General features: G+C 41.4%; 1 protein-coding gene across 4 annotated transcripts in view; it reads right to left on the bottom strand.

The window, feature by feature from the left end:
• Positions 1 to 26,384, bottom strand: part of MEIS1 (Meis homeobox 1) — a 142,766-nt gene that overhangs the window by 86,600 nt on the left and 29,782 nt on the right. For all 4 annotated transcript variants that reach the window (XM_043468909.1, XM_043468910.1, XM_043468911.1 and 1 more), the window contains exon 7: positions 26,051 to 26,162. In XM_043468909.1, coding sequence (XP_043324844.1) covers positions 26,051 to 26,162 — 112 coding nt within the window. The remainder of the gene's footprint in view (positions 1 to 26,050; positions 26,163 to 26,384) is intronic.

The following is a 26,384-nucleotide window of genomic DNA, read 5'->3' as shown; positions in this document are numbered from 1 at the left end:
AAAAGGTCAGAAATGCTGACCATTTTCATTGTTCTGCTTCACTCTTGACCTCCTGTGAGGGCAGAGGGTTGGTTCCTCTAGTTGAGTAGCCAAAAGGGACTATGATTGATTGTATCAGAGTGACTAGCCTCATGCATTTGAGCCCTGAAGTTTCAGAATCACAGCAGACTAGATCTGCTTTATTCCTTTTGTCATCAGTCGCCTTCCTTAACACATCTCTTCATTTTTGTGTTGTTGTTGTAACAAAACTATATTTAAAAAGCAAGCAACAGGAAGCTTTTACTTGGGAAGTTGAGGTTTAAGCACTTGGAGGCAAACAATGAACCGGAGAGATAAAGATGCAACGCAAATGGTCGGGAACAGACCCTGGGCTAGTTTCCTGCCAAAGTTGACTCGTGAGCATGTGTGAGGCCACGATATGGACTCACGGTGCTATTTTGCTTTTATTTACTCCAATTTATTTGTTCCTGTGAGAACCCCTATAAAAACAAAGTGTGGGGACAAACAATGGAAGCGTTGCCATCTCCTCCTTGCCAGGGCTTTTATTTTCCACATTATCAAATGTTTTCATCAGTGGAGCTCAGCCCATTCATTCAACTCTGTGAATCACGACCCAGATCATATTGCAATGGTGGGTGGGGAGAACCCTATGTGTTGCTTGTATAAAAGAAAGGAAGAGAAAGAGAAAGACAGAACGAAAGGAAGGAAGGAAAAAAGGAATGTTTCTCGATCATCTTTTCCCCTTGACACTATAAACAGGTTTGTGGTCCTTTATGATACTCCACAATGGACGCTATGCCCCCAAATAGTCATGTGAACTAGAATGTTTAAAAAAGCAAGCTTGCAAGTCCAGAACATAATTTTATCTTCATCCTTCCTGTTTTGGTCCCCTTTTCCAAGCAGGTATCCATGTCAAAGGAGAGCTCTTGAGTTGGGGGTTTGTTTGACCTAGGTCATGCAAAGGTCAAGCTTTTCACCAGTTGTTAACACAAAGCTTCCAGCCAACCCACCCTCCAAATCCGGCTACACAGTCTGTTTCCATCTGCAAATGCGCTATGCACATTGGATTTTTCTCAGTTTTGCAGGAACTAACAATCCCTTCACTGTGAAGTGGTCTCAGTGACAAATAAATAGGTCAAACACTCTTCGGTGAAACTGTAGGCGCTGAATTTGCCAAATATGGAAATGGAATGGATTTTGACTTTTTCATTTTTAAAAAGGCTTTTTAAAGTGTTATTTTAAAACCGGTTGAACAGATCGCTTTATTCCTTTATTGAACTTCAAGGGATGCTGTCTCTTAAGCAGTTTTATGCAATCCCAACTATATTTTTGCTTCTCTGAAAGAGATCAATATTTATTCAGATTGATTTTTAAGATTTACATGTGAAAAATAGATAAAATTGGATCACATATAAACCAAAACTAATTCTGTCAACTCCCATGAAAGTCAATAAAGCCAAAATAAATTGAGCAGATTTCATCTACCTGCATTTGAGAATTGTTTTACTTCATTATTTCTTATAAACTTACTGAGCAGAAATTTGCTTAACTCTTAACCAAGCTTCTCTTACTGAAACAATAAGACTCTATGGAATATTTTGCACTCGAATATTATCACCAGGATAGCATATGGCAAACTAGCGGTAGGCAGTTTATCTTCATCCTCTTTGTAAGCTAAAATTAGCACAATGCTTTCACAGCATTCTCCCCTTGACTCGGGCCAGGGTGATATTCTCCACAATGCCATGCTTGTTCCACATCCTGCCAGCTTCCAATATTTAAGCAAATTGGTTAAAAGTTTATATGAACAATCACAGATACATTCTAATGCAATAAAACCCCAAAGTAAAAGCAATGATGAAAAGTAAACCAGCGATATTAGGAATCAATCTGAAAAACCTTCCTTCATCTGCTTCCTGAAATACATAACATTTCCACTACAAAGACGTTCAAATGTTTACAGAGGCTAATTGTACCAAGTGGGATGTATATATAAGGCACCAAAAGCAAGACACAATTACCTTTTTAGACAACTAAGGCTTATTTTTCTACTTGTTTACCATATTCAGTTTTTCTTGGTAATACATTCTTGATGCTAAAAATGCACTGTTGCTAAGAATTAAGTATGTAGTTTCAGAGGATTAAACGAAGGTGATCTGCCCATGGAAAGCCCTCACTCTTTAAACAGGAAAGCAGCTACTGGCTAGCATTTTGAAAGGATTACAACACAAACAATGATTTTAAAAACAATGGAAGAGGTTCAAAAAAAATACGTCCCTTTTAGCTGGCCTGTAGCAGTGTAATCTTCTGACCAAAGAGTTAAAAACAAAAAACTCTAGGAAGAATTAACTTTAGGAATCCCAAGATTGGCAGGTAAGCAGCAAAGAGAAATTTACATCAGGGATAGCAACACCTCTCTCTCCTATACCTCCCCACCTTTAATGTTGTTTATTAGGGCAGATGTTACACTAACAAGATTTGGCTGGAAATTTCACTAACCGCCTTCAGATTAAAGTTTCTATTACTGTGTGCTGGGGCAGATGTATTCAGTTTGTTAACAACAGATTAAATCTAAGATGACAAACACAGGCTGACAGTGTCAGCTGATCTATACAAATAGATGAAAAAATTCATCATTTCTTGAAGAAGAAAAAAAAATTTTCCCAGGAGCTCATTGTATCTCAGACTGATTCACACTATTCTCAGGCGTATACATTTTGTCAGAGGAGAAAGAGAAGGGAAAATCCTCCCCAAACCTTGTAAGACAACCTCAAACATGATTTGACTAAAACAATATTTCACTTGACATAAGATATTAATCCATCTGTCCCAGTCATTTCCTAACTCACATCCTCCCTCAACACAAAAAAAGTATACCGGGTCAGGGAGAGCAGAATGTAAACATTTAAATAGGTAAATCGCTTAGACATTTCAGTAATAGCCAAATGAAGCAGTTATGTATTTCACATCTAATCAAAAAGCTGTATGCATTTGGACCTTTTCAGCTACATCTGTATGAAAAAAACCTAAACTATGACACAACCTTGTACCCAGGTATTCTGAAAACTCAGATATCAGAGATGATCTATACTTTTTGATTGTCCTTACCAATGCTAAGTTCTACATTCAGAATTTCTCTTCACTGACCACGAAATTATGTGGAATTTACTGACCTTCAGTAAATTTCAATCTATATGTAAAATGTTTGTTGAAGTTCTTCATTCTATCTAGGTTTGAACACAAACTTGGTTTTCAACTTGGTTCTTAGAATCTCAGTATTTCAGAACTGAAGAAAAACACTTCAGTTATCTAAGCCAGCTCTCTCTCTCTTTTTTTATTTACAGAAGAAATTCCATCCTAGTGAGGCTGAGTGAGTCATCCCGCCCAGAGCACAGAGCTCACAAATGGTTCAGTGGGGATGGCACCTGAGGACCGCCCCACCAAGGACAGTGGTCTTCCCAGCCTGTCCTACATCCTCACAGGAAAACACCTAAAAGTTCCCAGCGTGACGAGCACATAGACAAACATTTAAAATAGCAACTGATTACAATGAGCTGATCTTCATACAGAGTCAAGTATTATCCTGACATTTCATCATTTGTTTCCATACCAAGTTGTTCAGTGCTTTGATGAGGGAATGTAGGTATCACTGACATATTCAAATCCCAGAGATATACGGTTCCTTAAATATTCTTCATATACTGAAGAGGAATATATAGCACCATTACACATATGTGTGTTTATCTATGTACACAGACAAAGCAAATATTGCCAAATGTTAACAACTGTTGAAAGGGAATGGTGAGTTATGGGTATTTACTACGCTATTCATTCTGTTTTTTGGTACATATGACAATATTCTTAATATAAAGTCAGAAAGAATGTTAACAAATAACATGTGGGGAAAAATCTCAATGCAATGAGCCACAAGTCTTGCCCTGTATTTTCCATTTTCTGTGTGACATCCCCAGCTTTGGAGTGAGGGTCCCTGAACATTGTCACTAAACTGCGCTACCATAGAGTCAGCATCACACACATAAGAAATTCCTCTCTTTAAAAGGAAGTTCCCTGGTAGTCCAGTGGTTAAGAATCCGCCTGCCAATGCAGGGGACACAGGTTTGACTCTGGTCCAGGATGATCCCACATGCTGTGGAGCAACTAAGCCCGTGTGCCATAGCTCTGCAATCAGAGAAGCCACTGCAATAAGAAGCCTGTGCACCACAACGAAGAGTAGCCTCTGCTCTCCACAACTAGAGAAAGCCCTCATGCAGCAATGAAGGCCCCAACCAGCTATAAAAATAAATAAATTTTTAAAAAAGGAACAGGATCATGTTGGCTGTTAGGAAACCACCTCTACTCTCTTGACAAGGGATGGGTTTGCAACTAATAGAGAAAGACAAATACTATAACATCACTTAGAGGCCGAATTTTAAAATAATACAAGTGAATCTAGATATAAAACAGATCCAGAGACATAGAAAACAAATCTATGGTTACCAAAGAAGAAAGACGGGGGGAGGGAAGGGATAAATCAGGAGTCTGAGAGTAACTGATACTAACTACCATACATAAAATATATAAGCAACAAGGACCTATTGTATAGCACAGGGAACTATATTCAATATCTTATAATTGAAAATAGAATTAATCTTGTGTGTATATGTGTGTGTGTGTGTGTGTGTGTGTGTGTGTGTGTGTATCAGCTTCCCTGATGGCTCAAGCTGTAAAGACTCCACCTGCAATGCAGGAGACACAGAGACATGGGTTCAATCCCTGGGTTGGGAAGATCCCCTGGGGCAGGGTATGGTAACCCACTCCAGCATTCTTGCTGGGAAAATCTCATGGACAGAGGAGACTGGTGGGCCATGGTCCATGGCATCACAGAGTTGGACACTACTGAAGCAACTGAACACACACACACACACATACATGTATATAAGTATGTCTGAATCACTTTGCTGTGCCCTTGAAACTAACACAATATTGTAAATCAACTGCATTTCAGTTAAAAATTAAAAAAAAAATATTCAAGGACCTTAGTGTGTCATGAGAAAGGGGATAGAAAAAAAATTAAAATAGTCACAATGGGAAATAGCCTCTCTGGTCTCATCATATCTAGGCTACAACATGGTACATACACAGAAGAGCAAGAAGAGACGATTAAAATGAGGTGTGGGAGATGGAGAGTGGGCAGTCAACACCACCAGTTATTTTGTAGGCAAAAGAAGCAGTAAAGCTGATTTGCTATAAACAAATAAAGATCTGCCTGTAAGTCTAGTTTTGCCTCCCTGTAACTTCCCAGAATCACAATTTCCTATTCAGTATTAATAGGCAAGAGATGCTTTGCACCTTATTTTACCAACTGCAATTGCTATAAAGCTAGTCCTCAAGCTCTATATAACATTTGGTGAAATTTATCTATAACGCAAAGGATTATCTTCCTGTATTTTAAACTTCACTGATAATAAGACATCCTGAAATTCAAAGGCCTGATACTACCCAATAGCTTCATCAAAGACCAAAGATTAATGTCACAACGTGAGACCAGAGATGCTAGAAGAAATTGTGTTACTGGGCAAATACATTCCCCATTCTAACTGGACTCCTGGGAGGAAATTTCAGCCAGGTCCTCAGAGAGCCCTGAATCTACCTCAATTGGACCATCAACAAGAGGTAAGCCATGCAACATGTTATCCTGACTGACACTGCAAACCTCATTTTTTTCAGACACCTTAACATGTGGTGTAGAAATAGCACTAGCTGTGTTTAAAAGAATCCAGTGGACTGAAAGTCTGAGGTAAGAGAGGTATCATCTGCAATCTAAATCTCTTCTTCCTCATTCACTTCCTCCTCATCACCTCCAAAGGTAAAAGTGACAGATTTATGATAAGGCATTTGAGAGTGATGAACAATAGAAGGGATTCTCGTATAGGTGGCAATCTCAGTGGCCCACCAAGTGTACAGGGCTCCCTGTCCTGACACCAAGGGCAAACAAACGCTCTGTGCTGTAAAGTGAAGACACACTTGGGAATAGTACTGGAGTCTCCATCCCCTATTATGTCATCACTCAAACTCAGAAATCAGCGCCAGTACTAACCAGATCATGATGATGATAGCAGCTAGTACAGACATAATGTTTACTATGTGCCAGGCACTGTTCTCAGTTCTATATATCAACTTGTTTAATCTCACCAACAACCCAATAAGTATATGTTAATATCACCCACGTGTTGTAGGTGTTTAGGCTACTCTTTTGCCCAAAGAAGATAAAGTCATTTTTTTCCATGAGACGAGACCAATACTCTTCAGGTCTAATCACATACTGAACCCCCCCTCATGCCTAAAAATTAATCAACAGCATCACCCAATACTTTGGCCACCTGATGCAAAGAACTGACTCATTGGAAAAGACCCTGATGCTGGGAAAGATTGAAGGCAGGAGGAGAAGGGGATGACAGAGGACGAGATGGTTAGACAGCATCACTGACTTGATGGACATGAGTTTGAGTAAGCTCTGAGAGTTGGTGATGGACAAGGAAGCCTGGCGTGCTGCAGTCTATGGGGTCACAAAGAGCTAGACATGGCTGAGAAACTGAACTGAACTGATCAAGCAAGTTGGATGAATGTGTCAGTAACTCCTAAGAGGACAGCATCAGGAAATATGTTTGTCCCAGATATTTCTTAACTCAGAAGTGAGGGGAGGGACTTTGCTGATGGTCCAGTGGATGAGAATCTGCCTTGCAATGCAGGGGATGCAGGTTCAATCCTGGCCTGGTATCTAAGATCCCATATGCCTTGGAGCAACTAAAAGCCTGCACACTGCAAGTACTGAAGCCTGCACACTTCAGAGCCGGTGCTCCACAACTAGAGAATCCATGTACCATAACAAAAGATCTCATATGACACAGCAAAGATGCCTTGAGCCATAACTAAGGTCTGATGCAGCCAAATAAACAAAAAATTAATAAATAAATATTAAAGAGAAAAAAACTGAGGGGAGAAACAAACACTGGACTATAAATTCCCTGAAGGTAGGAATGGTCTTATTCATCTTTGTTGTCTCAGGATTTAGCACAGGGTCTAGTAATCTGTGAATGAATGAATGAATGAATGAGTGAATAATGAATGAAATAGAAGTGTCTGATCACTTCCTGCTAAAGATCCTCCCTAATTTTATTCTCTCTTCTCAATGAGAGATATGATGAATACATTTCAGAAATACATGGACCAAGAAGATATCAGTTATTAGGTTACTTCTTAACTTGGTACAAAAGAAAGGTGTCGGAGTTGAAAACCTGGCAGATTCTGGTTCTGGTATTTCCCACCTACAGCCTGTGAGACCCTAGGCAATTCTCATCTATAAAATGGAGACATGGAGATATTATAAGATTGCTATAGGATTAGTGGTCAAGACTCACAAACTGGGATAGGTGGACACATTTCATAAATTGAAAATCAGAAAAAAAAAAATGCTCTGTTAGAAGATTTTTCCTTCCCATGATCCCACATTGTGTGTGTGTGTGTGTGTGTGTATCAGTTGCTTAGTTGTGTCTGACTCTTTGCAACCTCATAGACTGCAGCCCACCAGGCCCCTCTGTCCATGGGATGCTCCAGGCAAGAACACCGGGGTGGGCTGCCATTTCCTACTCCAAAAGGAACTATAGAAAGAAAGTGAAGTTGCTCAGCCATGTCTGACTCTTTTCGACCCCATGGACTGCAGCCTACCAGGCTCCTCCATCCGTGGGATTTTTCCAGGCAAGAGTACTGGAGTGGGTTGCCACTTTCTTCTCCAATCCCACATTGCACGTGACCCATAATAGGTGTTCAATAAACATTTGTTAAATAATGGAGGATCAGAACAAAAGAGACACCTGTTTCTGATCCTCTAAATCCCAATTCATAAGACTTTCTCTGAGGGGCTCAAAATCGTCAGGGCTGACCTCAGCAGATGGGATGAGAGTAAGTTCAGGCAGAGTTACCCTTTATTTCTTTAGGTTGCAGTTGCAAAAGTTACATTCAAGTGCACACTGAAATCAATAATATTGTCAGCCTTTGGGAGAAAAAAGAGTGATGGCAGGAAAGAGGAGAATCCAGGTACCAGGTCTGAAAAGTAAGCCCATGGGCCCCAGTTCTTGTACCTCTTTTCTCTGCTCCCCACACCAGCACCCCAGGTCACAAGCCAAGAAATGGCAGCGTCATTGCTGTCACTCTGCCCCTCTGAAATAGGAACCAGGATTAGCTCTGGCTGGCTGAAGCTCAACCCAGATAAGTCCAGAGCGATGCTGATAGGCAGCGGGAAGGAATTTGAGGAAGTGACAAGAAATGCCACGTCACCCACCATAAAGAAAGCTTTCCCACAAAGTGGCCTGGGAGGCAGCTACAGAGCCAACTGGTGCTCAGAAAAATGCAGATAAACACAGAAGTCTTTCCTAGAAGCAGGACAGAAAGCCAGCCACACACAATTCATGTCCTTGCCACATCCTTCAGTAATTACGAGGAGGGATGTAGAAAGCTCCCCTCATGCAGCCCAGAGGAGGCTGAACAGAGAGTCCCTGAGTCCTCCTGCTGCCAGGGGCCAGGACGCCCCAGGCACACAGTCACCTCTGCCCATTTCTAATGTGTCAACCAGAGAATCACCAGTAATCCTAAAAGAGTGTGTGTGTGTGTGTGTGTGTGTGTGTGTGTTTACAGAGATTCTAGGTTACAGTCTTTCTGTCACAGGGAAAGGTTTGTGGCCATGTCAGAAATAAAGTTCCTAATTTCATCCACCAGGTAATGGACATCAGAATAATCTGCAATGGCATCTGTCAGCCCAAAGATTTCCACTGTTCTTCACAAAAGTTTCATGGAGAAGTGGAAGTCAGCAAGCAGTGACTCTCCCAAGAAATTCACAAGGAAAGAGATAGGGCCTAGCAAGAGGACTAGCCAGGGAACTCTTCTGCTCTACTGTTGCTGTTTATTTTGTTTCTTTCTTTCTTTTTTTTTTAAAAGGCAGCACAAAATTCCCCACTGGTTATCTATGGCATGACCTTCTTTTCTTATATTTTAAAATTTCATTCAAAGGACCTCTTCTCCCAAAAGTGTATCCAAAACTTACTGGAGATACCATCACGAGGAAATCTGTACTTTGATAGATGGAGTATAAGGTCAAATATTTACAATATATTTAGAAAAATATCTTCTGTTATTAAATAATACTGGTGACTACTTACAAAGATATGGTTTTTCCAGTAGTCAGGTATGGATGTGAGAGTTGGACTATAAAGAAAGCTGAGCAGCGAAGAATTGATGCTTTTGAACTGTGGTGTTGGAGAAGACTCTTGAGAGTCCCTTGGCCTGCAAGGAGATCCAACCAGTCCATCCTAAAGGAGATCAGTCCTGGGTGTTCATTGCAAGGACTGACATTGAAGCTGAAACTCCAATACTTTGGCCACCTGATGCGAAGAACTGACTCATTGGAAAAGACCCTGATGCTGGGAAAGATTGAAGGTGGAAGGAGAAGGGGACGACAGAGGATGAGATGGTTGGATGGCAGCACCTACTTGATGGACATGAGTTTGAGCACGCTCCAGGAGCTGGTGATGGATAGGGAAGCCTGGCGTGCTGCAGTCCATGGGGCTGCAAAGAGTCGGACACGACTGAGCAATTGAACTGAACTCACTACTTACAAGGTTATGGTGGATCAGTCCCCTAGGACAGTGTTCTAAACATCTCTGCAAGAAACTCTGGCTAAGATTCTGCCATCTCAAACTGTCCCACAACTTCTATCTAGAAAGAAATTTGACTCACTGGTATCCCAGAGATCTCATAAGGGCCACAGTTGTCAGTACCCCAGGCTTTCATCTGGGTTGCTGGGAAAATAGTTCAGTGCAGTATATTTTTGCTCAGGATTCTTCAAGAACACACCAAATAGGAAATGATTAGAATTACATTTACTTACTCTCACACATTAGCATTAAATTATTAGTTGTATTAGTGGCTTACATTTACATTAAACTTGCAAATTATATAGACCCTTATTTCCATTCTACAAGCATCTCCATTTTTTCCCTGCATGCATATCTAATCATTCGCTTACCTCTTATCACTCCGGGAACCCACAGTTCTTAATTCCATGGATTTCCACAGGGCAAGAATCTAGGCCACCGTTTATGCACAGAAATCAATTCAGCCAGCACTACAGTACGCATCAAAACAACATTTTAAGAGCAAAAGTTGCAGCCAGTGGCATTGAGCCAAAGCACCTCTTCTCAAAAGGAAAATGCAGTGGGATTTTTTAAGAGCAAATAGGACAAGTCACCGAGGCTTTATGCCTCACCAAGAAATGGGGAATTCTTAATGGCCCAAAGTGTCTCGATTCAAATCTGGAACTTAATAAGACTTGTGCCTGAAGAAAAGCACTCATGGCCACATCCCCCAGTCTCATTCAGTAGTGTCCCATGTCAATATATCCACCAGGCCCATTTTCTCTTTCTTTGCCCCTAGTGAGATTACTAACCAACAATATTTTTATGTTTTTAATTAGAATCTGAAAGACCATTTGGGCACCATATTGTATTTTTACAAGTACTGCATCTCTGAAACACAAGATTATATTAACGTGATGTTTTCCAAAGAAATCATGTTACTAAGTATCATAAATCACAAAAACATCATTGGCTTCTTCTAAAGTTGTAATCAGCAAACTACAACATTCACAAGTTATAACAGTCTATTCAAATATATATTAAAGCCATAAAAAGTTTCCCCTCACCCACATTCCTTTCCCACAGGCCAAATAAAGGTGAATTAAGGAAATTTGGCAAAGGGTATACATGGCTATTGCCATTTCCCACAGCAAACAGGGTATTTTCCTCTGGGAATAAAACATTTTCCTTAAACTACTGTTTATAACCCTTATCAGCTCAACAGCAATAGAGCCATCAAGTCCAATCTCTTATGGAAAAAAGTCAAGGTCAACAAGTACTTGCATTTTTGTTTATCTTTAGCTACAATTGCTACTGACATTCAATTGGGTAATAAACACAGGTCTGTCAAATGTTCCCAACGAACAGGTGATCCAAAAGCTATCTCAGAACAAGGCCACTGCCAGGTAATCAAACAATCCTGTTATAACAATTATGATTTGAGTACATTTATTTATAGATGCAAACATCAGTCAATTCTGAGCGAACATTGCCATACCATTCCCACCACCGGGTAACGAGTGAGGAAGTACAGGAGGGCATTTGTTAGCATTGCTCACCAGCAATAATGTGTGCATTCTCACGAGCAGAGTGCCGTTCGAAGAAAAGGTTTTCTCCTCTTATCTCTTCTATTTAAAAGCAATTTTGTGTAGTTTGATACAGCCATGTCCTTTACTCTGTTTGAGACCAAGGTTCCTGAGCCCAGTCGCCTCTCTCTGCCTGAAAACCAATTCTACGGTTATGTGCGTGTGTCTATTTGGAATTGTTGCATGATTCCTTTAAGCCAGCATGGTTGCTACCTTAGAAAACATTTCGTTTTAACTTGAAAAGTGCTAGGATTTGTTCAGCATGTTTAATTCTACAGAGGCAGAGAAAGATCTGGAATAAATACTTCCTTCCAATCCATCAAGAAACTCACTGATAGCAACAGGAGTTATGCATTTGGATCTGGGCAGCACATGGCTCCACGCCACATTCAACTTACAGATTAAAAATAGAATCTGTTCCAGATGCAAAGTAAGGCACGTTAAACCAACTGCCTCTACCTGAAACGTGGAAACTAAATCTAAGGACCACAGCCATGATCTAGGATGATGACTCTGACCCACATAACCTGTCTACTGCCTCCACCTCACTTATGAAAAATAAGCCTAAGGAATATTCTTGGAACCTCAAAGGAATGCTTCCACTCCTTGCTATGTAGCTTTTATTAACATTCCATCATTTAGTGGAGCAATTAATGTTTTCCAAAGCTGATTCCTAGCAAGAGCATCAGGACATTTGGAAACAAAGCAATGGGCAATCTTTCTAAAAATACACAAACCTACATCCTGGGAAAGAAAGTGAAAACTAACAAGGAAACAAAATTCTGGATGCACAAAATGAGGTACACTATTTTAAAGGACAACTTTCAATGTAGACACACCAAGGACCAAGTAACAGATTTTGAATCAAGAAAATACTGTTTTAGTATTAAAAAACAGTATCCTGGATTCTTCAACGTTCTGTCAAAAAATGGAACGGAGTTGTATCAACAAGTGTTAAGAGTATCCTATTTTCCATCCTGGAATCGATTAAGTTGTGGGCAGGTAATTTGAAGATTCTACCTAAAAAGAAAACTCAGCAGTCTGGGAAGGGGAAAGACAGGATTAGCACCCACTGAGAGTCCTTGAACACGAAGGCTTGTGAAACAAAGCATCTACTCCGAGGAAATGCTCATCAATCAGCTGTCAAGCAAAGGGGGAAGTCACCTCATGTTCAGAGCAGTAAACTGATGAAATGAGTCACCAAATTCCCATGATAGTTTGGCTGGCCTCTTCCTTTTCATGCAGCCCCTGGTCACCATGGAGCCAGAGCCTTCTCCGCGGGAAAGCAGGCCGGCAGAGGGTGGTGGCCGGGCTTCCAGGAGCTGCCCTCAGAAAGGGTGGGAAGAACGTACAGCCAGGGTGTGGGGAAGAAGCCATACCCCACAAGGACCAGCCTACCTCAGGGAGGCTATCCTGAGAAGACAGAGAACGTGCTGGGAGGGGCCTGTGGTCTACAGAGCAGTGTTCTGAGACTTGGCCTGCTTCCAGGCCCATCTGAGCTCCTCTACCCCTCACCACTCAGTCTGGTCCAGTCTCCTCCTCAAAAGTTCTCCAGAGACTCCTCCTTCTGACTCAACCCACATCCCAAATCTTCCTGAATATGAGAAGTGCTGGCCCCAACCTTCCCCCCGACGCATCCTTCCTTCACTCAGATCTGCCCAGGACACAGCACTCGCATTTTCAGTGGCTCCCCAACTCCCAGCCGACTCCCAGCTCCTTAAGACAATGTCTATGACCCTTCGCGGTCTGTCCTGCTCCCTGTTGGCCTCACCTCAGACTTTCCTTTCCCATGTTGTCTGCTCACACTGCGGCTTTCTCCTTCCTTCATGCCACTACACAAACTAATTTCTGTGCCTCGCATGCCCTGCTACTTCTCCATCCATATCAAGTTTCCATCAAGTTTCCCAATCAAGCTTCCCCTTGAGGAAGCTGGGTAGGAGACTGGGAATGAAAGTAGACTGCTCTCAGGGCTAACTCTGGGGGTGGTGGCAGTGGTTGCCTGGAGTGCTGAGATGGACCCACATCCAAGTTTCATTCAATAAGAAAGGGCGCTGTGATGGATTCATGTTGCCTGCTGTGGAAGGCTGGGGAGAGGCAGTCACTGCATCTTTGCCCGTTTGTTAGGTGCCACATCTCTGCTTCCAAATTACACTGAGTCCACTGAATCGTGAGACTTCACCTGCCCTATGTGAACTGTCTGCTCCGTCACTGGATGTTCGGCGTCTTGATTCCAGGAGTAGCCCCTCTCATTCTCAATTCTCACATCTAGCAATGGGCTGGTACACACACAGTGAACATTCCATTAATACTCAGTAAGTTGGTGAATGGGACTACTTCTGTCTTCACCTTTTCTAGATTTGGGAGCATTCCTGTCATCAGCTTAAAATTCACAATATCAAACAATACCTTTTATTGGCACTAAGAGAATTCCTTTCACGTGAGGAGATGTTCTGAGTGCTTGGTAAATCAAATATTCACAACACACAATCCCCTCCAATTTCACAGTCATAAAGACTGTAGCCACCATATCTTACCATCCCACTATCCCAGCTTAGTCCCTCAGCATCTCCATTTTAACCATCACTTATCTGAATCTTGAACTGGGGCTTTCCTGGTGGCTCAGATGGTTAAGTGTCTGCCTACAATGTGGGAGACCTGGGTTTGATCCCTGGGTCAGAAAGATCCCCTGGAAAAGGAAATGGCAACCCACTCCAGTACTCTTGCCTGGAAAATTCCACAGAAGGAGGAGCCTGGTAGGCTACAGTACATGGGGCCGCAAAGAGTCGGACACGACTGAATCACTTTCTGTCTGAATCTCTCCAGATCCATTTACCTTGTTTCAAAGGGTAATAACCAGAAGGACAAGAGTATTCTCACCTGTATCCCTGTCCCCAGGTACAGGGAGAAAAGACTGGAGAACGGAGCTGGCTCACCATAAAATGTTCAGAAGAGGGTGACGGAAACTGGGAAAGACACTCATGGCATCACAAAATAGTCAGCACTGCAGTTCATATGAAGACAAGCTGTCATCTGTTTCGGCCATGGAAATCAAACTTAGCTTAGATACCAAGGAGTTAAAGTGTGAATGGGCTGAATATAAATCCAGACATCCAGACAAATAAATCAAATATTGATCAAACACTTACTCTATTTGCAGCACTGTGCTAGGGAGCTGAGGGAGATGTAAAGGAGTCCTACAGGTGTTGTGAGGATGTAAGCCTATGCCGTCTTCCTGGATTACCTGGGTGAGGATACGTGGGTCCATAATGCCTGTCAAAGAGATTCTTCTGAGCAACTTCCAAGGATGCTCTAAATCTCATAACTAATTATATTTCACTCTTCATTTTGGCTGCTAGGAAGCTTAGAGCCAAATTAACTGCCTACTTCTAACAACTGGACATGAGCCTATAATGCATAATGTTCCATACTCCCTAAGAATGAATTATTTATTTTCTTTTCATTCTAATTTCTTCATCTACTTTTTTCGAATCTTATAATATACTATATATTTCTGCTTCCTTCCTTAAATCCTTTCACAGAATGAAAAGGAAAATATTCAAAAACATTGTATAATTAAGATATATCCTTTTCACCTAAGGTATCGAAGTACAAAAGGGTGTCAAGGTCTTACCTGTCATGGGTGTATTGTAAAAGGGAGCACTCAAGGAAAGATTCAAACAAAACAAATAAAATGTTTAAAAAGAGAGAGAACTGATCAAATGCCAAAGATCTAGCCACAAGTCTATTGGCAAATATAGTATTTTCCGTATTGACTCTTCAATTCTTTCTTTCTTAAAAACACACAATTTTGAAGATAATTTTGATTTTCTAGGTAGAGCCTTGTTCCCTTCTCCTGATGTGAGAATAGGTAGGAGAAGTTCTACCTCTTCCATTCTTTGTTAGGAAATAAGATGAGTTTTGTCTAGGTGGGAATGCGCATGGGTTGATATTGGTAAACAGGGAAGGCCAAAGCTAATTGTGCTAATCAAACAGAATGCTTTTAGGTTAAGTAATTACGGAAAATTATCTGCAAGACTGAACTAATCCACAAAGCCAGACACGAGCAAAACCCAACTTATCAACTACACTTCTGGGACCAATCAATGTAAAAGGGAGACAACGCCTACCTCTTTTTAAGGAAAATGCTTGGCATAAATTTACTGTTTGGGTTAGTTTTTGCTAGGCCAACAGCCAAAACCTCCACCACTATCCTTAATTAGTGCTAGCAGTCATGAGGGAGAGAGATAAATTCAGGAGCAGAGCTAAATATCACATCCCAGGGGATGGAATCATGTCTGCTGCTGGGAACAGCACAAGACATAAAAGCATTCTCCCAGGGTGGCACAGTTCCTCCTGTAATTCATCCTTAACCTCTTACCTCAAGGTCCCTCAAAAGATACCAAAATGCTGCAGCCAGCCCCCAGCCATCTTCTGTTGGAAACCCATTCAGGCCCAGAGGATAGAACTCAAGAGGAGGAGTAGGCACAACTAGCAACTAGGCAGACGCTATGATTTAAGGTACATCCCCAAACTCAATCTACCACCAAATTCTGAAAGAGCTACCTACAGAATCTTTCCTTGAGTGCCCCAGTCAAAACACCTCTCTGGGGGTGGGAACAGGCAAGACTTTGGTATCTGTTTACATTTTGATAGAAAGGATCATGTGCGATTAGCCACCTGGTACCCAGAAGAAATCAGTCCTGGGGGAATGTAGTGCAGACAGTTTGAAAGCATGAGAGGGTTCCCAATCCTCTTCAACAAACACTTATCCATCAATGGTCATGTGCCATAACTATGCTGGGCACAGAAGAGTTAAAGATGAAGAAGACATGATCCCTTGGGGAGGCTGATGCATGAATGTTTCAATATATGAGAAAGGAGGCACTTACTTGGAGGGCCAATGGTTAAGACTAGGGGTGCAGGTTTGATCCCTGCTCGGGGAGCTAAGATCCTGCATGTTTCATGGTGTGGCCAAAAATTGATGTTGTTGTTGTTATTTAATCGTGTCTGACTCTTTTGCGACCCCGTGGACTATAGCCTGCCAGGCTCCTCTGTCCATGAGATTTCCCAGGCAAGAAAACTCGAGTGGGTTGCCATTTCCTTCTCCAGGGGATCTTCCCAACTCAGGGATTGAACACATGTCTCTTGCATTGCAGGCGGATTCCTTATTCCTGAGCCATCAGGGAAGCCCCCTACACACACACACACACTTATATACTTAGAATGCCTAGGAGGATGGACCTGAAAATACATAGGTGCGTGTGTGGTGTGTGTGTGTGTGGTGTGTGTGTGTGTGTGTGTATTTGTGTATATATACACATATATGTTTATGAGAAAGGACAAGACACAGGATACCCTGAGAGCATAAAAGAGGGTCACTTCCTCCAATCTGGGGGTTCACAGAATACTTCCTACAGATGACATAAATTAACATAGAAGTTTTTAACCTGGACTTCCCCAAGGGGATCTGTGGTTTAGAATTCAGAAGATCTAAGTACTTGGGAGGGAAAAAAATTAATCTTTTATTCTCAGTAAACTTTAACTGGAATGAGTATTTATTTCAAGTGTGTATCTAGGTAGGCACAAATCACAGAACTATTAGTAGGACCTGTGACTTTGTCACCTATGGAAATCAAAATAACATATCCCAATATAGTCATTATAAATATCTTAAGACATTGTTTACATTCATCACTATTTCAAAAATATGGTAGACAATAGAATTATTGCTGGACTTCGTTACTGAATGTATATTAAAACAAGAAACTTACATCATTATATTAGAATTTGTTTTTTTAAATATTTTGATAGCTGGATTTCAATATAGTTTCCCTCATAATCTTATGTTTTTGTGCCTTAATAAAAATATTACTGACAAGGGATCCATTAACTTCACCAAACTGCCAAAGGGATCTTCTCCCCTTCAAAGTGTCAAGATTCCCTGAAGAAGATCAGTATGATTCAGCTGATGTGAATAAAGATTGAGAAAGCAATGATGACCCCACTGGTTCAAACAGCAGAGACCTTTGGTGGCCACTTGGACCAAGTTCCCAAGAGGGGACTATGGATCACAGTTGGCCTCACAGGGGCCCAGAGATACTGAACTTACATGGCAGTCTGAGGATCAAGGTAGAAGTGTCCCTCTGCCAGTTAGGACAAATCCCATCCACTTTGTGTTTCAGTCAACAGCCTTGGCCACAGAGTTCAGTGTATCTGGGTCACTGGTGTGTTGTGAAATACATACACTCATAGCTTCCTGAGAATATTCAGTATTTAGTGAATATTTCACCTCCATAGGCTTAATGCTCTTGGTAGCACACATGAGCTTCTTGAGGGCAAATACTATGATCTCCTCAATTTAATAGCCTCACACAGGACAACTTCCATACAGTAAGTGCTTAATCTATTTCATGACTTGACTGAAATGTATAAATTTACATTTCTCCCCTTAAATACAACTTGTGATCATATTCTGGCTCATCTGCAAGAAGTGATTACAATTTTAAACTCTTTTTAGCTCCTTGGGCTATATTAAATGGATGCTTCCCTAAAATTAACTTCCTCATTGCAGCCTTGCCAAGAATGACACCTTGTAAAGAATCCACTACCAGGGACAATGGATTCTCTCCTGGTTTATTTTCTAGAGTAGAAACTGAAACATGTTTCAGCTGTGCCAGGCTGTATGTGGTGGCCTTAGAATGCCTAGGAGGATAGACCTGAAAAGCAAGTTATCGCTTATAGTTTAAAACTCAGTGCAGAGTCAAGAGGAAAAGGGAAAGTGAAAGAGAATAAGAGAAAAGAAAGGCCTTATCTGGAAACTAATTACACACTAATATCTGAGTTTTGAAAGCACAGGTGACCCTTTTATTATTTATATAAGGCAATAAAATGCATGTTATTAATACAAATGTGTAATATATTCTTCTATATGAGATATGTTTTTGAAAAACACTTCATGGTTTTGGGAAGAAAGAATTAACCATTAACTTCCAGGTCCACTACAAAAGAAAATATCACATCCCACTCTCACTGAGAGGCCAGCATTGTTACAGTCAGAAAAGCTTTCTCTAATCTTCAGTAGACAAAGTGAAATTGTAAAGAAGACACTGTTGTAGAACGTTTTTCATACCTTCTGGCTTGCAGGACTTCCTGATGAGTTGACATAACATCATCATTCATAGAATTCTTTACTACTAATTTTTTATTTTAAAATATCACAAGACTCTTGAGAGACCAATGCCATTAATTCTTGGATAGTCAGAGAACTGGGGTATAATTTCAGAAGTCCTACAAGTCACACTGAAGTTGGTATTTCTTAAGAAACCAACACAACAAAACCAAAATCTCAATCCATCGAAGGCAACAAAAATCCTAGTATCTGCACAGGTGACATAGCAAGGGTCAGCAGCAAAGTCTGCATTACATACTGAGTGTTCTATAACACTGCAAACCAGAGGGAAAACAGACTTGTGGTTTTAAGGCCATACTTAACAAGTATCACGCTTCTTAAATTTCAAAAACTAGAGTACAAAATTTGATAAGCTATCCAGACCTTGAGTTCACACATAAATAAAAATGAGCAATCAACAGAAAATATACGAAATGAGCCTGTTGACTAATGTCCTGTCTTTTCCAATCGAGGGTCAGACCCATTCAAACCCAATCACATGAGGATGGACTCTGTAAAGGTCAATCAAAGGCAGGCTGAAACTCCAACTGTCTAGCTGACCTTCAGAGCTTGTGATAAATTGCTATCAGTCAATGTCAACTAATGACAGGAGCTCTTTGGCTAATCAATTGTTCTAAAAATGATCAAGAAAACTACTCACAGGACAGCTCATTTTCACATCAATGCCTGTGAAGTATGAAAAGCTCATTTTTTGAGTTTTTAATAAGCTCATAAGTAAAGCAGTTACTTGGTAACAGAGGTCACCTTACAGAAAGACAGAACCTCTGTCTGCCTTTTACATATTCTTTTATTACCATATTATAGTAAAAATATGCCATGGATATGCCACAGGGCTACATAATAAAGTAGGTAACACTTCATCCACTTTGCAACACATACTTTTGTGTTAGAGGGAAATCTATTTGGGAGCAAATAATTTCAAGTGAATTTTTCAGTTAAGATGAAAAACAATGACCAAGTTCACTAGGGATGTACCCCAGGTATTAGTGAGAATATGCACTTTCTGTGAAAACACTTGTGGCTACGTTCATGCACCTAAATAAACAGTTATGCCTTTTAGATTATGCAGTTATTTTTCTTTGTTTAAAGACAACCTGCTTTCATGATGCTTGAAGCCAAGCAAATGGAGAACGGAAAACAATTACTCACATTTGATGAGTCAATAAAAGGTAAAGTGATTAGAGTACAGGGTGTTCTTGGGAAAAAACAATTCCCCATACATACATCTAATTCAACATATTTGATAAGTTAGTAATATGGAACTTTTTGATAACATGGATTTGCAGAGTGTAATGACTTCCCCTTTCTTTTTTTACACCTGACTTTTCCCATCAGGAAATCATTTTCCTGTTCTGCCTGCCACTGCAAGCAAAGACCACACTTGAATTTGCAATCAACATTAAATGTAACTGAAGCAGGACACAAGGCAGCAGCGGCCCAAAGGGCTAAGGCCTGAGATCACAATTATATTCTCCTTTTCTCACCAAAGCGTATTTTGCAAAATGCATCCTAGTGCTATTGAAATAGAAGACATTCCTGGAGAAGAACAAGGCTTACGAAGTAAGTGTGAACAAATATAAGATCTTTAAGTCACCTGGACCAACAGACAAATTAAAAAAAAAAAAAAGTCTACTTTTTAGACATTTTTCTTTCTTTTCAGGGTGCTTAGATTATTATAAATATTTTGTTTTAAAAATAAATCGGGATTTTAAAAAAGACAGAAAATAAAACTGTTTCAAAACAAGCAGTATTTACTTTGTGTCTTCATCTGAAAAACTGCAGATTACAGATTATATCCTAAACCTGAGTTGCTACAGTAGTTTTTCAAATTAAAATATCTTCTGTGGCCTCAACTACTCTCAAGTTGTCCATAGGAAAGAAATAAAAGAGGGAGGGCAACACTTGAGCCAAGCCATAATTGGAAGTATGTGAAAAATGAAGTGTCAGTTTGGTCAATAAAGGGCAAAGGTCAAGGGGAACTGCAGCCCAAACTCTGTGCGAAATTGCTCATTAAGACATCCAATCAGAGAGCTCCTTCCCACCTACCCCATTATTCATCAGACAGCTGACTGTTTCAAACGCCCGGGTTTGGGCTGTTATTACTTTCTTCTTCATGTAAAAAGGCGAGCGAGTATATAAATCGTTGCTTAGTCATCTGGAACAAAATGTGGCCCTTCCCTACCTCCCTCTATCCACCCTCACCCCCCTCGCCCCACTCTCACTCAGCTCTGCCTGCTGGCTTCACAGGTCTGAAATGACTGCCTCCAAATTCCCTTCAATAATAAATGGAATTGCCTTCTGCCTATAGGTTGCCGGAACGCCTACAAAAGCTGGTGTGCAGGGGGGAGGGGCAGTGGGAGGCACTGGCAACTACGGATACATTATTGTAAAGAAATAGCCGTGCTTCTCAATGGTTCCTCTTTAAAGAAACATCCTGATTTTGCATTTTTTTTTATGGGAGCAAAGATACCATTGTTGATCTGAGCCCTGGCCCCCAAAGAAGTTTGTAAGCGGATTTTAGAAAAATTCTAGAGACCAGCGGAGTTCTTTAGGGTTGAAATGTTTCACGTGAAATTTCAATGTAGAAATCAGACTTTTTCTTCCTCCTCACAAAAGAGGAAAATGAGATGAGCTTGAAGTGGGAAATGTTCTGCGAGAGAAATATCCTTACTTGTTTTCTAAGCTCCTCTTCTCAATTCAATAAATCTTTGAATGAGTGCAATGGTGGAGGCTCTTCATACATAATACAAATTAATCATATCAATCATCCTGCTCTGCTGTAAAGAGCTCAATCATCCTTCTACTTAGCATACAAAACTGGATTCTCAGTCCCCAGCAGAGTGGAACCTCCCTGAAGCTAACGCTGATTCTGTTTCATTCACAGCTCCATCACCCAATTACAGACAAGAGCACCAGGCCCAGCGCAGGCACTAGGAGGCAGAGTCCTTGAATTGATAACAGAGAGAATGGCCCTCGCAGCATCTGTTTTCCCATTTCTAGGCAACATCCCAGGATCACATCAAATAGTGGCGTGGGCTCTGGAGTCAGACTGCATGGGTCTAAGTGCCCGCTGTACCACCGCCCAGGATGTGACTGTGGGCAAGTCTCTCAGCCTCTCTGGACCTCGGTGACCTTCTCCGCAACACGAGTGATGAGATACCTCCACTGACCGACAGCCCATAGTGGGCTATTTCATTATTTCATTGCGATCATCTACTAATCTCTCTTGACTTTCAACCCCCAGAGGAGACTTGCCCAAACTCAAAATGTGTAAGCACAGCTAAGGCCGCTTCTGAGCTACGCGTGGCTCTGGAAGCCCTGGGGTGGGGGTGGCAGTTTGCTGTGCTTTGCTTGGTCACTCAGTTGTGTCCGACTCTGTGTGACCCCATGGACTGCAGACCACCAGACTTCTCGGTCCAGGGGGGTTCTCAAGGCAAGAATACTGGAGTGGGTTGCCATGCCCTCCTCCAGGGGATCTTCCCAACTCAGGGATCAAACCCGGATCTCCTACATTGCAAGAGGATTCTTTACCATCTCAGCCACCAGGGGGGCCCCGGGGTGAGGGGAGTAGTGGGAGAAAAATCCATGAAGAAAGCACCAGATTTGCTTGGTGTTCTCCCTGTCCAAACCACATGCTTACTAGAATAGACCCTGATTACGATCAGCAGGGCAGCTGCACCCAGTAGGATAAAAAAGACACATCAAAGAGCCCAGGATCTGCCAATGTGCACCTCATCTTATGTCCTGAAAACACCACATCCTAAAGCAGTTACAAAGGCAAGAGACCAAGATTCTGGAGGTGACTGACAGTGACTCATTTCAAGATTTCTGAGCTCTACTATCGTCTCTTCTGAAATGGGAAAATAGCAAATCATTGACAGGGCGAAAATAAGAATCCAGTCTCATATCTCTGGAAGTGCTTTGAGGAAAGTTAAAAAGTAGACAAAGTCAATGTTGCAGCCACAGCAGCTGAAACCCCCAACCAAATACAGATGTTAGGCCTTCCTTATAAATGCCCATTTAAAGGCACTTCACTATTGAAGAATCCATTTCCTGCAAGGGACCATAAGTGTTAACATGAAATGAATGTAGATGCCTAAAGAAGAGTTGCCATAATAAATAACTTGAGTTGGGGGAGAGATATATTATATAAATCATGTGTGCATATTCAGTCACTTCAGACATGTCCGACTCTTTGCAACCCCAAGGACTGTAACCCGCCAGGCTCCTCTGTCCATGAGGATTCTCCAGGCAAGAACACTAGAGTGGGTTGCCATTTCCTCCTCCAGGGGAATCTTCCTGATGCAGGGATTGAACCCATGTCTCCTGCATTGCAGGTGGATTCTTTACCACTGAGTAAATCATGAGTAAACACTAAATCCCTGAAAAAGAATATCGGTGGCATTTTCTTGGTTATATACGTTATGTATATTCTCTTCAGAGTGACCAGCATTGGATTCTGTACTTTATTGTTTATGCTTAAGTAAAAATGTAGACTAAAACTCCTCTATCAACCACAAGAGTCACTCATTTGTCTAATTATCGGGTGCTCAATATTCCTCAAACCACTGGAACTCTTTACTAGGAATTGTTAATGTATTTTAAAATCTGTCAGAACATTATGGTTTCCTGGATGACCGATTTTCTTCTCTTTACTTTGAAAGTCTGAAAGAACAGGGCTTGGTTGAGAGTCTGTCACATGCCTACCTTGCACAACAGACGAGGTTGTTTAACAGAAGACCAAAGCCTACGGGATTTTTTTCTGTTTTTTTGTACCTTGGGTGCCATAATGAAGTGGTAAACATTGAAAACGAATAAGGGAAAAAGAAATGCAGTACAAATAATATAGTAGAGAAAGTTTTAAAATATGTATTACTCCCGTCTGTGGGGGAAACACCTCTCTAGATGTGTTCTTGACAGATTGAGTTATTTCTGTCTATTGGGTATGTATAAAGACATATTTATGGATTTATAAATCTTTTGAAGAGGGCTGTTATTTACCCAGTTGACTAAAATGGACTCAAACTGTGTAAATAACTATTTAGGACATGCACTACGGGCCAAATGCTGGCACAGCTTACACATCCATGCCTGCCAGAAAAGGCAGACAGGAGAACATGGGAAAGCCACTGTGCACAGCTAATCCGAAGGCTGCACAAAGATCCAGCTCCACAGGTCCCAAGGATGGAAAAAAAAAGAGCTGAGAAGGGTCATGGTTGGCATGGAAATGCACAGAAGTTGTTGAAGCAACACTTCCAGGCATCATTCTGCATTTAGCAGGGAATAAATCGCACTGCCCAGGAGAGCCTGTGGGGAGGGGCGGGGGGCACAGAAGGTGTTACTCCTACCACCTCTGTGGTCCAGCTGGTGGGGAGAGTCATGGGCGGGAGGGGGCGGGTGGTGATCAGCACCAAAAGCCTTCCCATGATGACTGTGGAAATCAGTGACTTTACTTCTTTGCTAGAAAGAGGGCAAGATGAGAAGAGTCTTAAAAAAATAATCAGGACACTGAAATTTGAGGTCTGACACTGCACCGTAGCTTCAGCAAACTGCCCAGCTCATCCAACCTCCTGTTCCTCATCCGTCAAAGGGGCTAGACCTCTTTTATCTACCGCCCAGGACTGCAAGATTGTTTTCCACAGGTTCCATTTGAATGAGACAATTTATGTGAAAATGCATTAAAAGGAAAAACGAGCTGGTAGTTTTTATATGAAAAAAACAGAAAGAGAAACGATGTGAATGGAAAACTCCAGTAATGTGAAGGATATATGGCTTACAATCACATTCATTATTAAACTGGCCTTTGGAGAACACTCATTGAAGGAGAAATGAACCTGAGAAATTCCTGATTCCTAGTTCTGATGAGTCAAAGGGGAAGACTGGGATGGGGCACTTGCCCTCTGAAAATCTTTGTATCTGAGGATGCTTCTGTTTTAAATTCAAATACATTGTAGCAGTTTACATCCTTCAAAGTAGCAGCTAAACTAGGGGCCTGCTGGGTGATATATTCTTTTTAAAACAGCAAGACATGAAAAAAGAAAAACAAACAAACGAAACACTAGGCTATGACCCCACGTAGCAACTTTGGAGCACAGCAGAAAGAATTGAGATTCCATTTACACCTTTTGAAAATTCATGGTGCAAGCTGAATTCTGAAAGTAGGGCTTTCTATGGAAATGTTGACCTCACCTTAACTACGCACTGTGAACAGTGACACCATAATGTATACATACCCACACTTGAAAGGAAAGAGGCCCTGTGGATTTATGCTGCATATAATTCTGCAGTAAAAGGCAGAGGTCAGAGGTTACCTGTTTCTGTCTCAGCTCTGAACAAGTTTACTATTCCAGGCTCCATTTTTACTAGACTTTGAGTTGTGATGATGTCAGCAACTTCTCTCTGAACAATAAAATATCTCAAATGCTTACAATTCTATGTGTAGAAGTTATTCCCAGTCCAAAGAGCATACATGTACCTGCCTCGCAAGAAAGGACTGTCCTGTTTCTGTTATTCCCTTCTCCAGGGGAATCTTCTTGACCCAGGACTCCTGCATGGGAGGCGGATGCTTGACCATCTGACCACCAGAGAAAGTTCCACATTGTCAAACTAATCGTGTTCAATTCATTGCAGACGTTGCAATTCTAATTGCATAGCCCAATTTGGTTAGAAAACAAAATTCTTTTGTTGGGTAACAACACTCCAGTGAAACATGATCATAAAAGCAGATTTTAAAAGTATGTACCTACTGTGGGCTCAGAGTCAACCTCAATAAAGCCATCTTTTTATATTCAGGGAGAGAGTACTCTTTTAAACTTTGGTTGCATGAATTGAACACAAAATCCCCTGCAGTAGGTCTCATCAAAAGCAGTACAAGACATTTAAATCCTCGTTCACCTTATTGCTGAAGCTTAACTTTATGTTTAAACTTTATCTCTCACCAGTGACAGTCAGACATGCACATCCATGGGCAACCAAGTACACACAGGTATGTGCACTCCAAAAACCACAGTGACGAAATTGATCTGGTTGCTTTCCATCTCATCCTACTTCCCTGTAGTCTGACTTTGCCATGAAGTCAAGCACTGAAGAGATCCAAATAAGTAAATCTGGGAAAATGGCTTCAACCCAGTGAAGAGAAAAGCCCATCATGGTTCCTGAAAGGCCCACTGCCTCCTAAGCATCTTAAGACATCATTCAATTTGAATCCTAGATGATGTTTCTTCATGATCTCTCGAAAAGCCTCTAACGGAAAGTAATGATAAACTTTTTTTTTTTATTTGTATAGCAGGGTATTCGTGGCATGCTATTTTCACACATTCAAATGTCTAAACAGCTTCTTTCATCTCAATTCACTGACCCTGTTTTGTGAAGGTGGCCAGGTGACAAGCAGATAGGTAGCTTGAATGGCAGAGAAAGAAGAAGGGGATCAGGGTGGGGGTGGGGGGTAAGATAAGATGAGCCAGTTCTCATATTATACAGGGTTTACATTCTAGGAAAAATTGTATAAAGAGTCACTCACTAGACATTTCTAATTTTTCAAGCCTGGAAAATGACACGAGTAGCAAGAGAATCAAGAACAGCTCTCCTACCTTGCTCACTGCTGTTATCCCCACTGTGTGACGTGTGGCCCCCGCTGGAAGGGCCTGGGGTTCCTCCTGAGCGGGTAGATGCCGTGTCATCATGATCTCTGTTCCAAGAGGGCTGTGGGAGCACAAAGCAGACATCTGAACAGAGGGGTCTGTTGACGGTGGAGAGCTGGGATGGACAGCTCCGCCATCTTCCCCATCCCCCTTCACCAATGGTGCCAACTCAGAGCTCCACTGGTGCATCTAAAATTTGCCAACCTCTGCTTCGAAGCTAAAATAACATCTACCGATAGTTAAGCATAAGTAACTGCATGCTTTATTACTAAGGAAAGCAAGA

Source organism: Cervus canadensis, chromosome 5 (assembly GCF_019320065.1).
Source record: "Cervus canadensis isolate Bull #8, Minnesota chromosome 5, ASM1932006v1, whole genome shotgun sequence".
Lineage (NCBI taxonomy): Eukaryota > Metazoa > Chordata > Mammalia > Artiodactyla > Cervidae > Cervus > Cervus canadensis.
The sequence above is the reverse complement of the archived record's forward strand: the minus strand, read 5'-3'. Positions and strand labels throughout refer to the sequence as shown.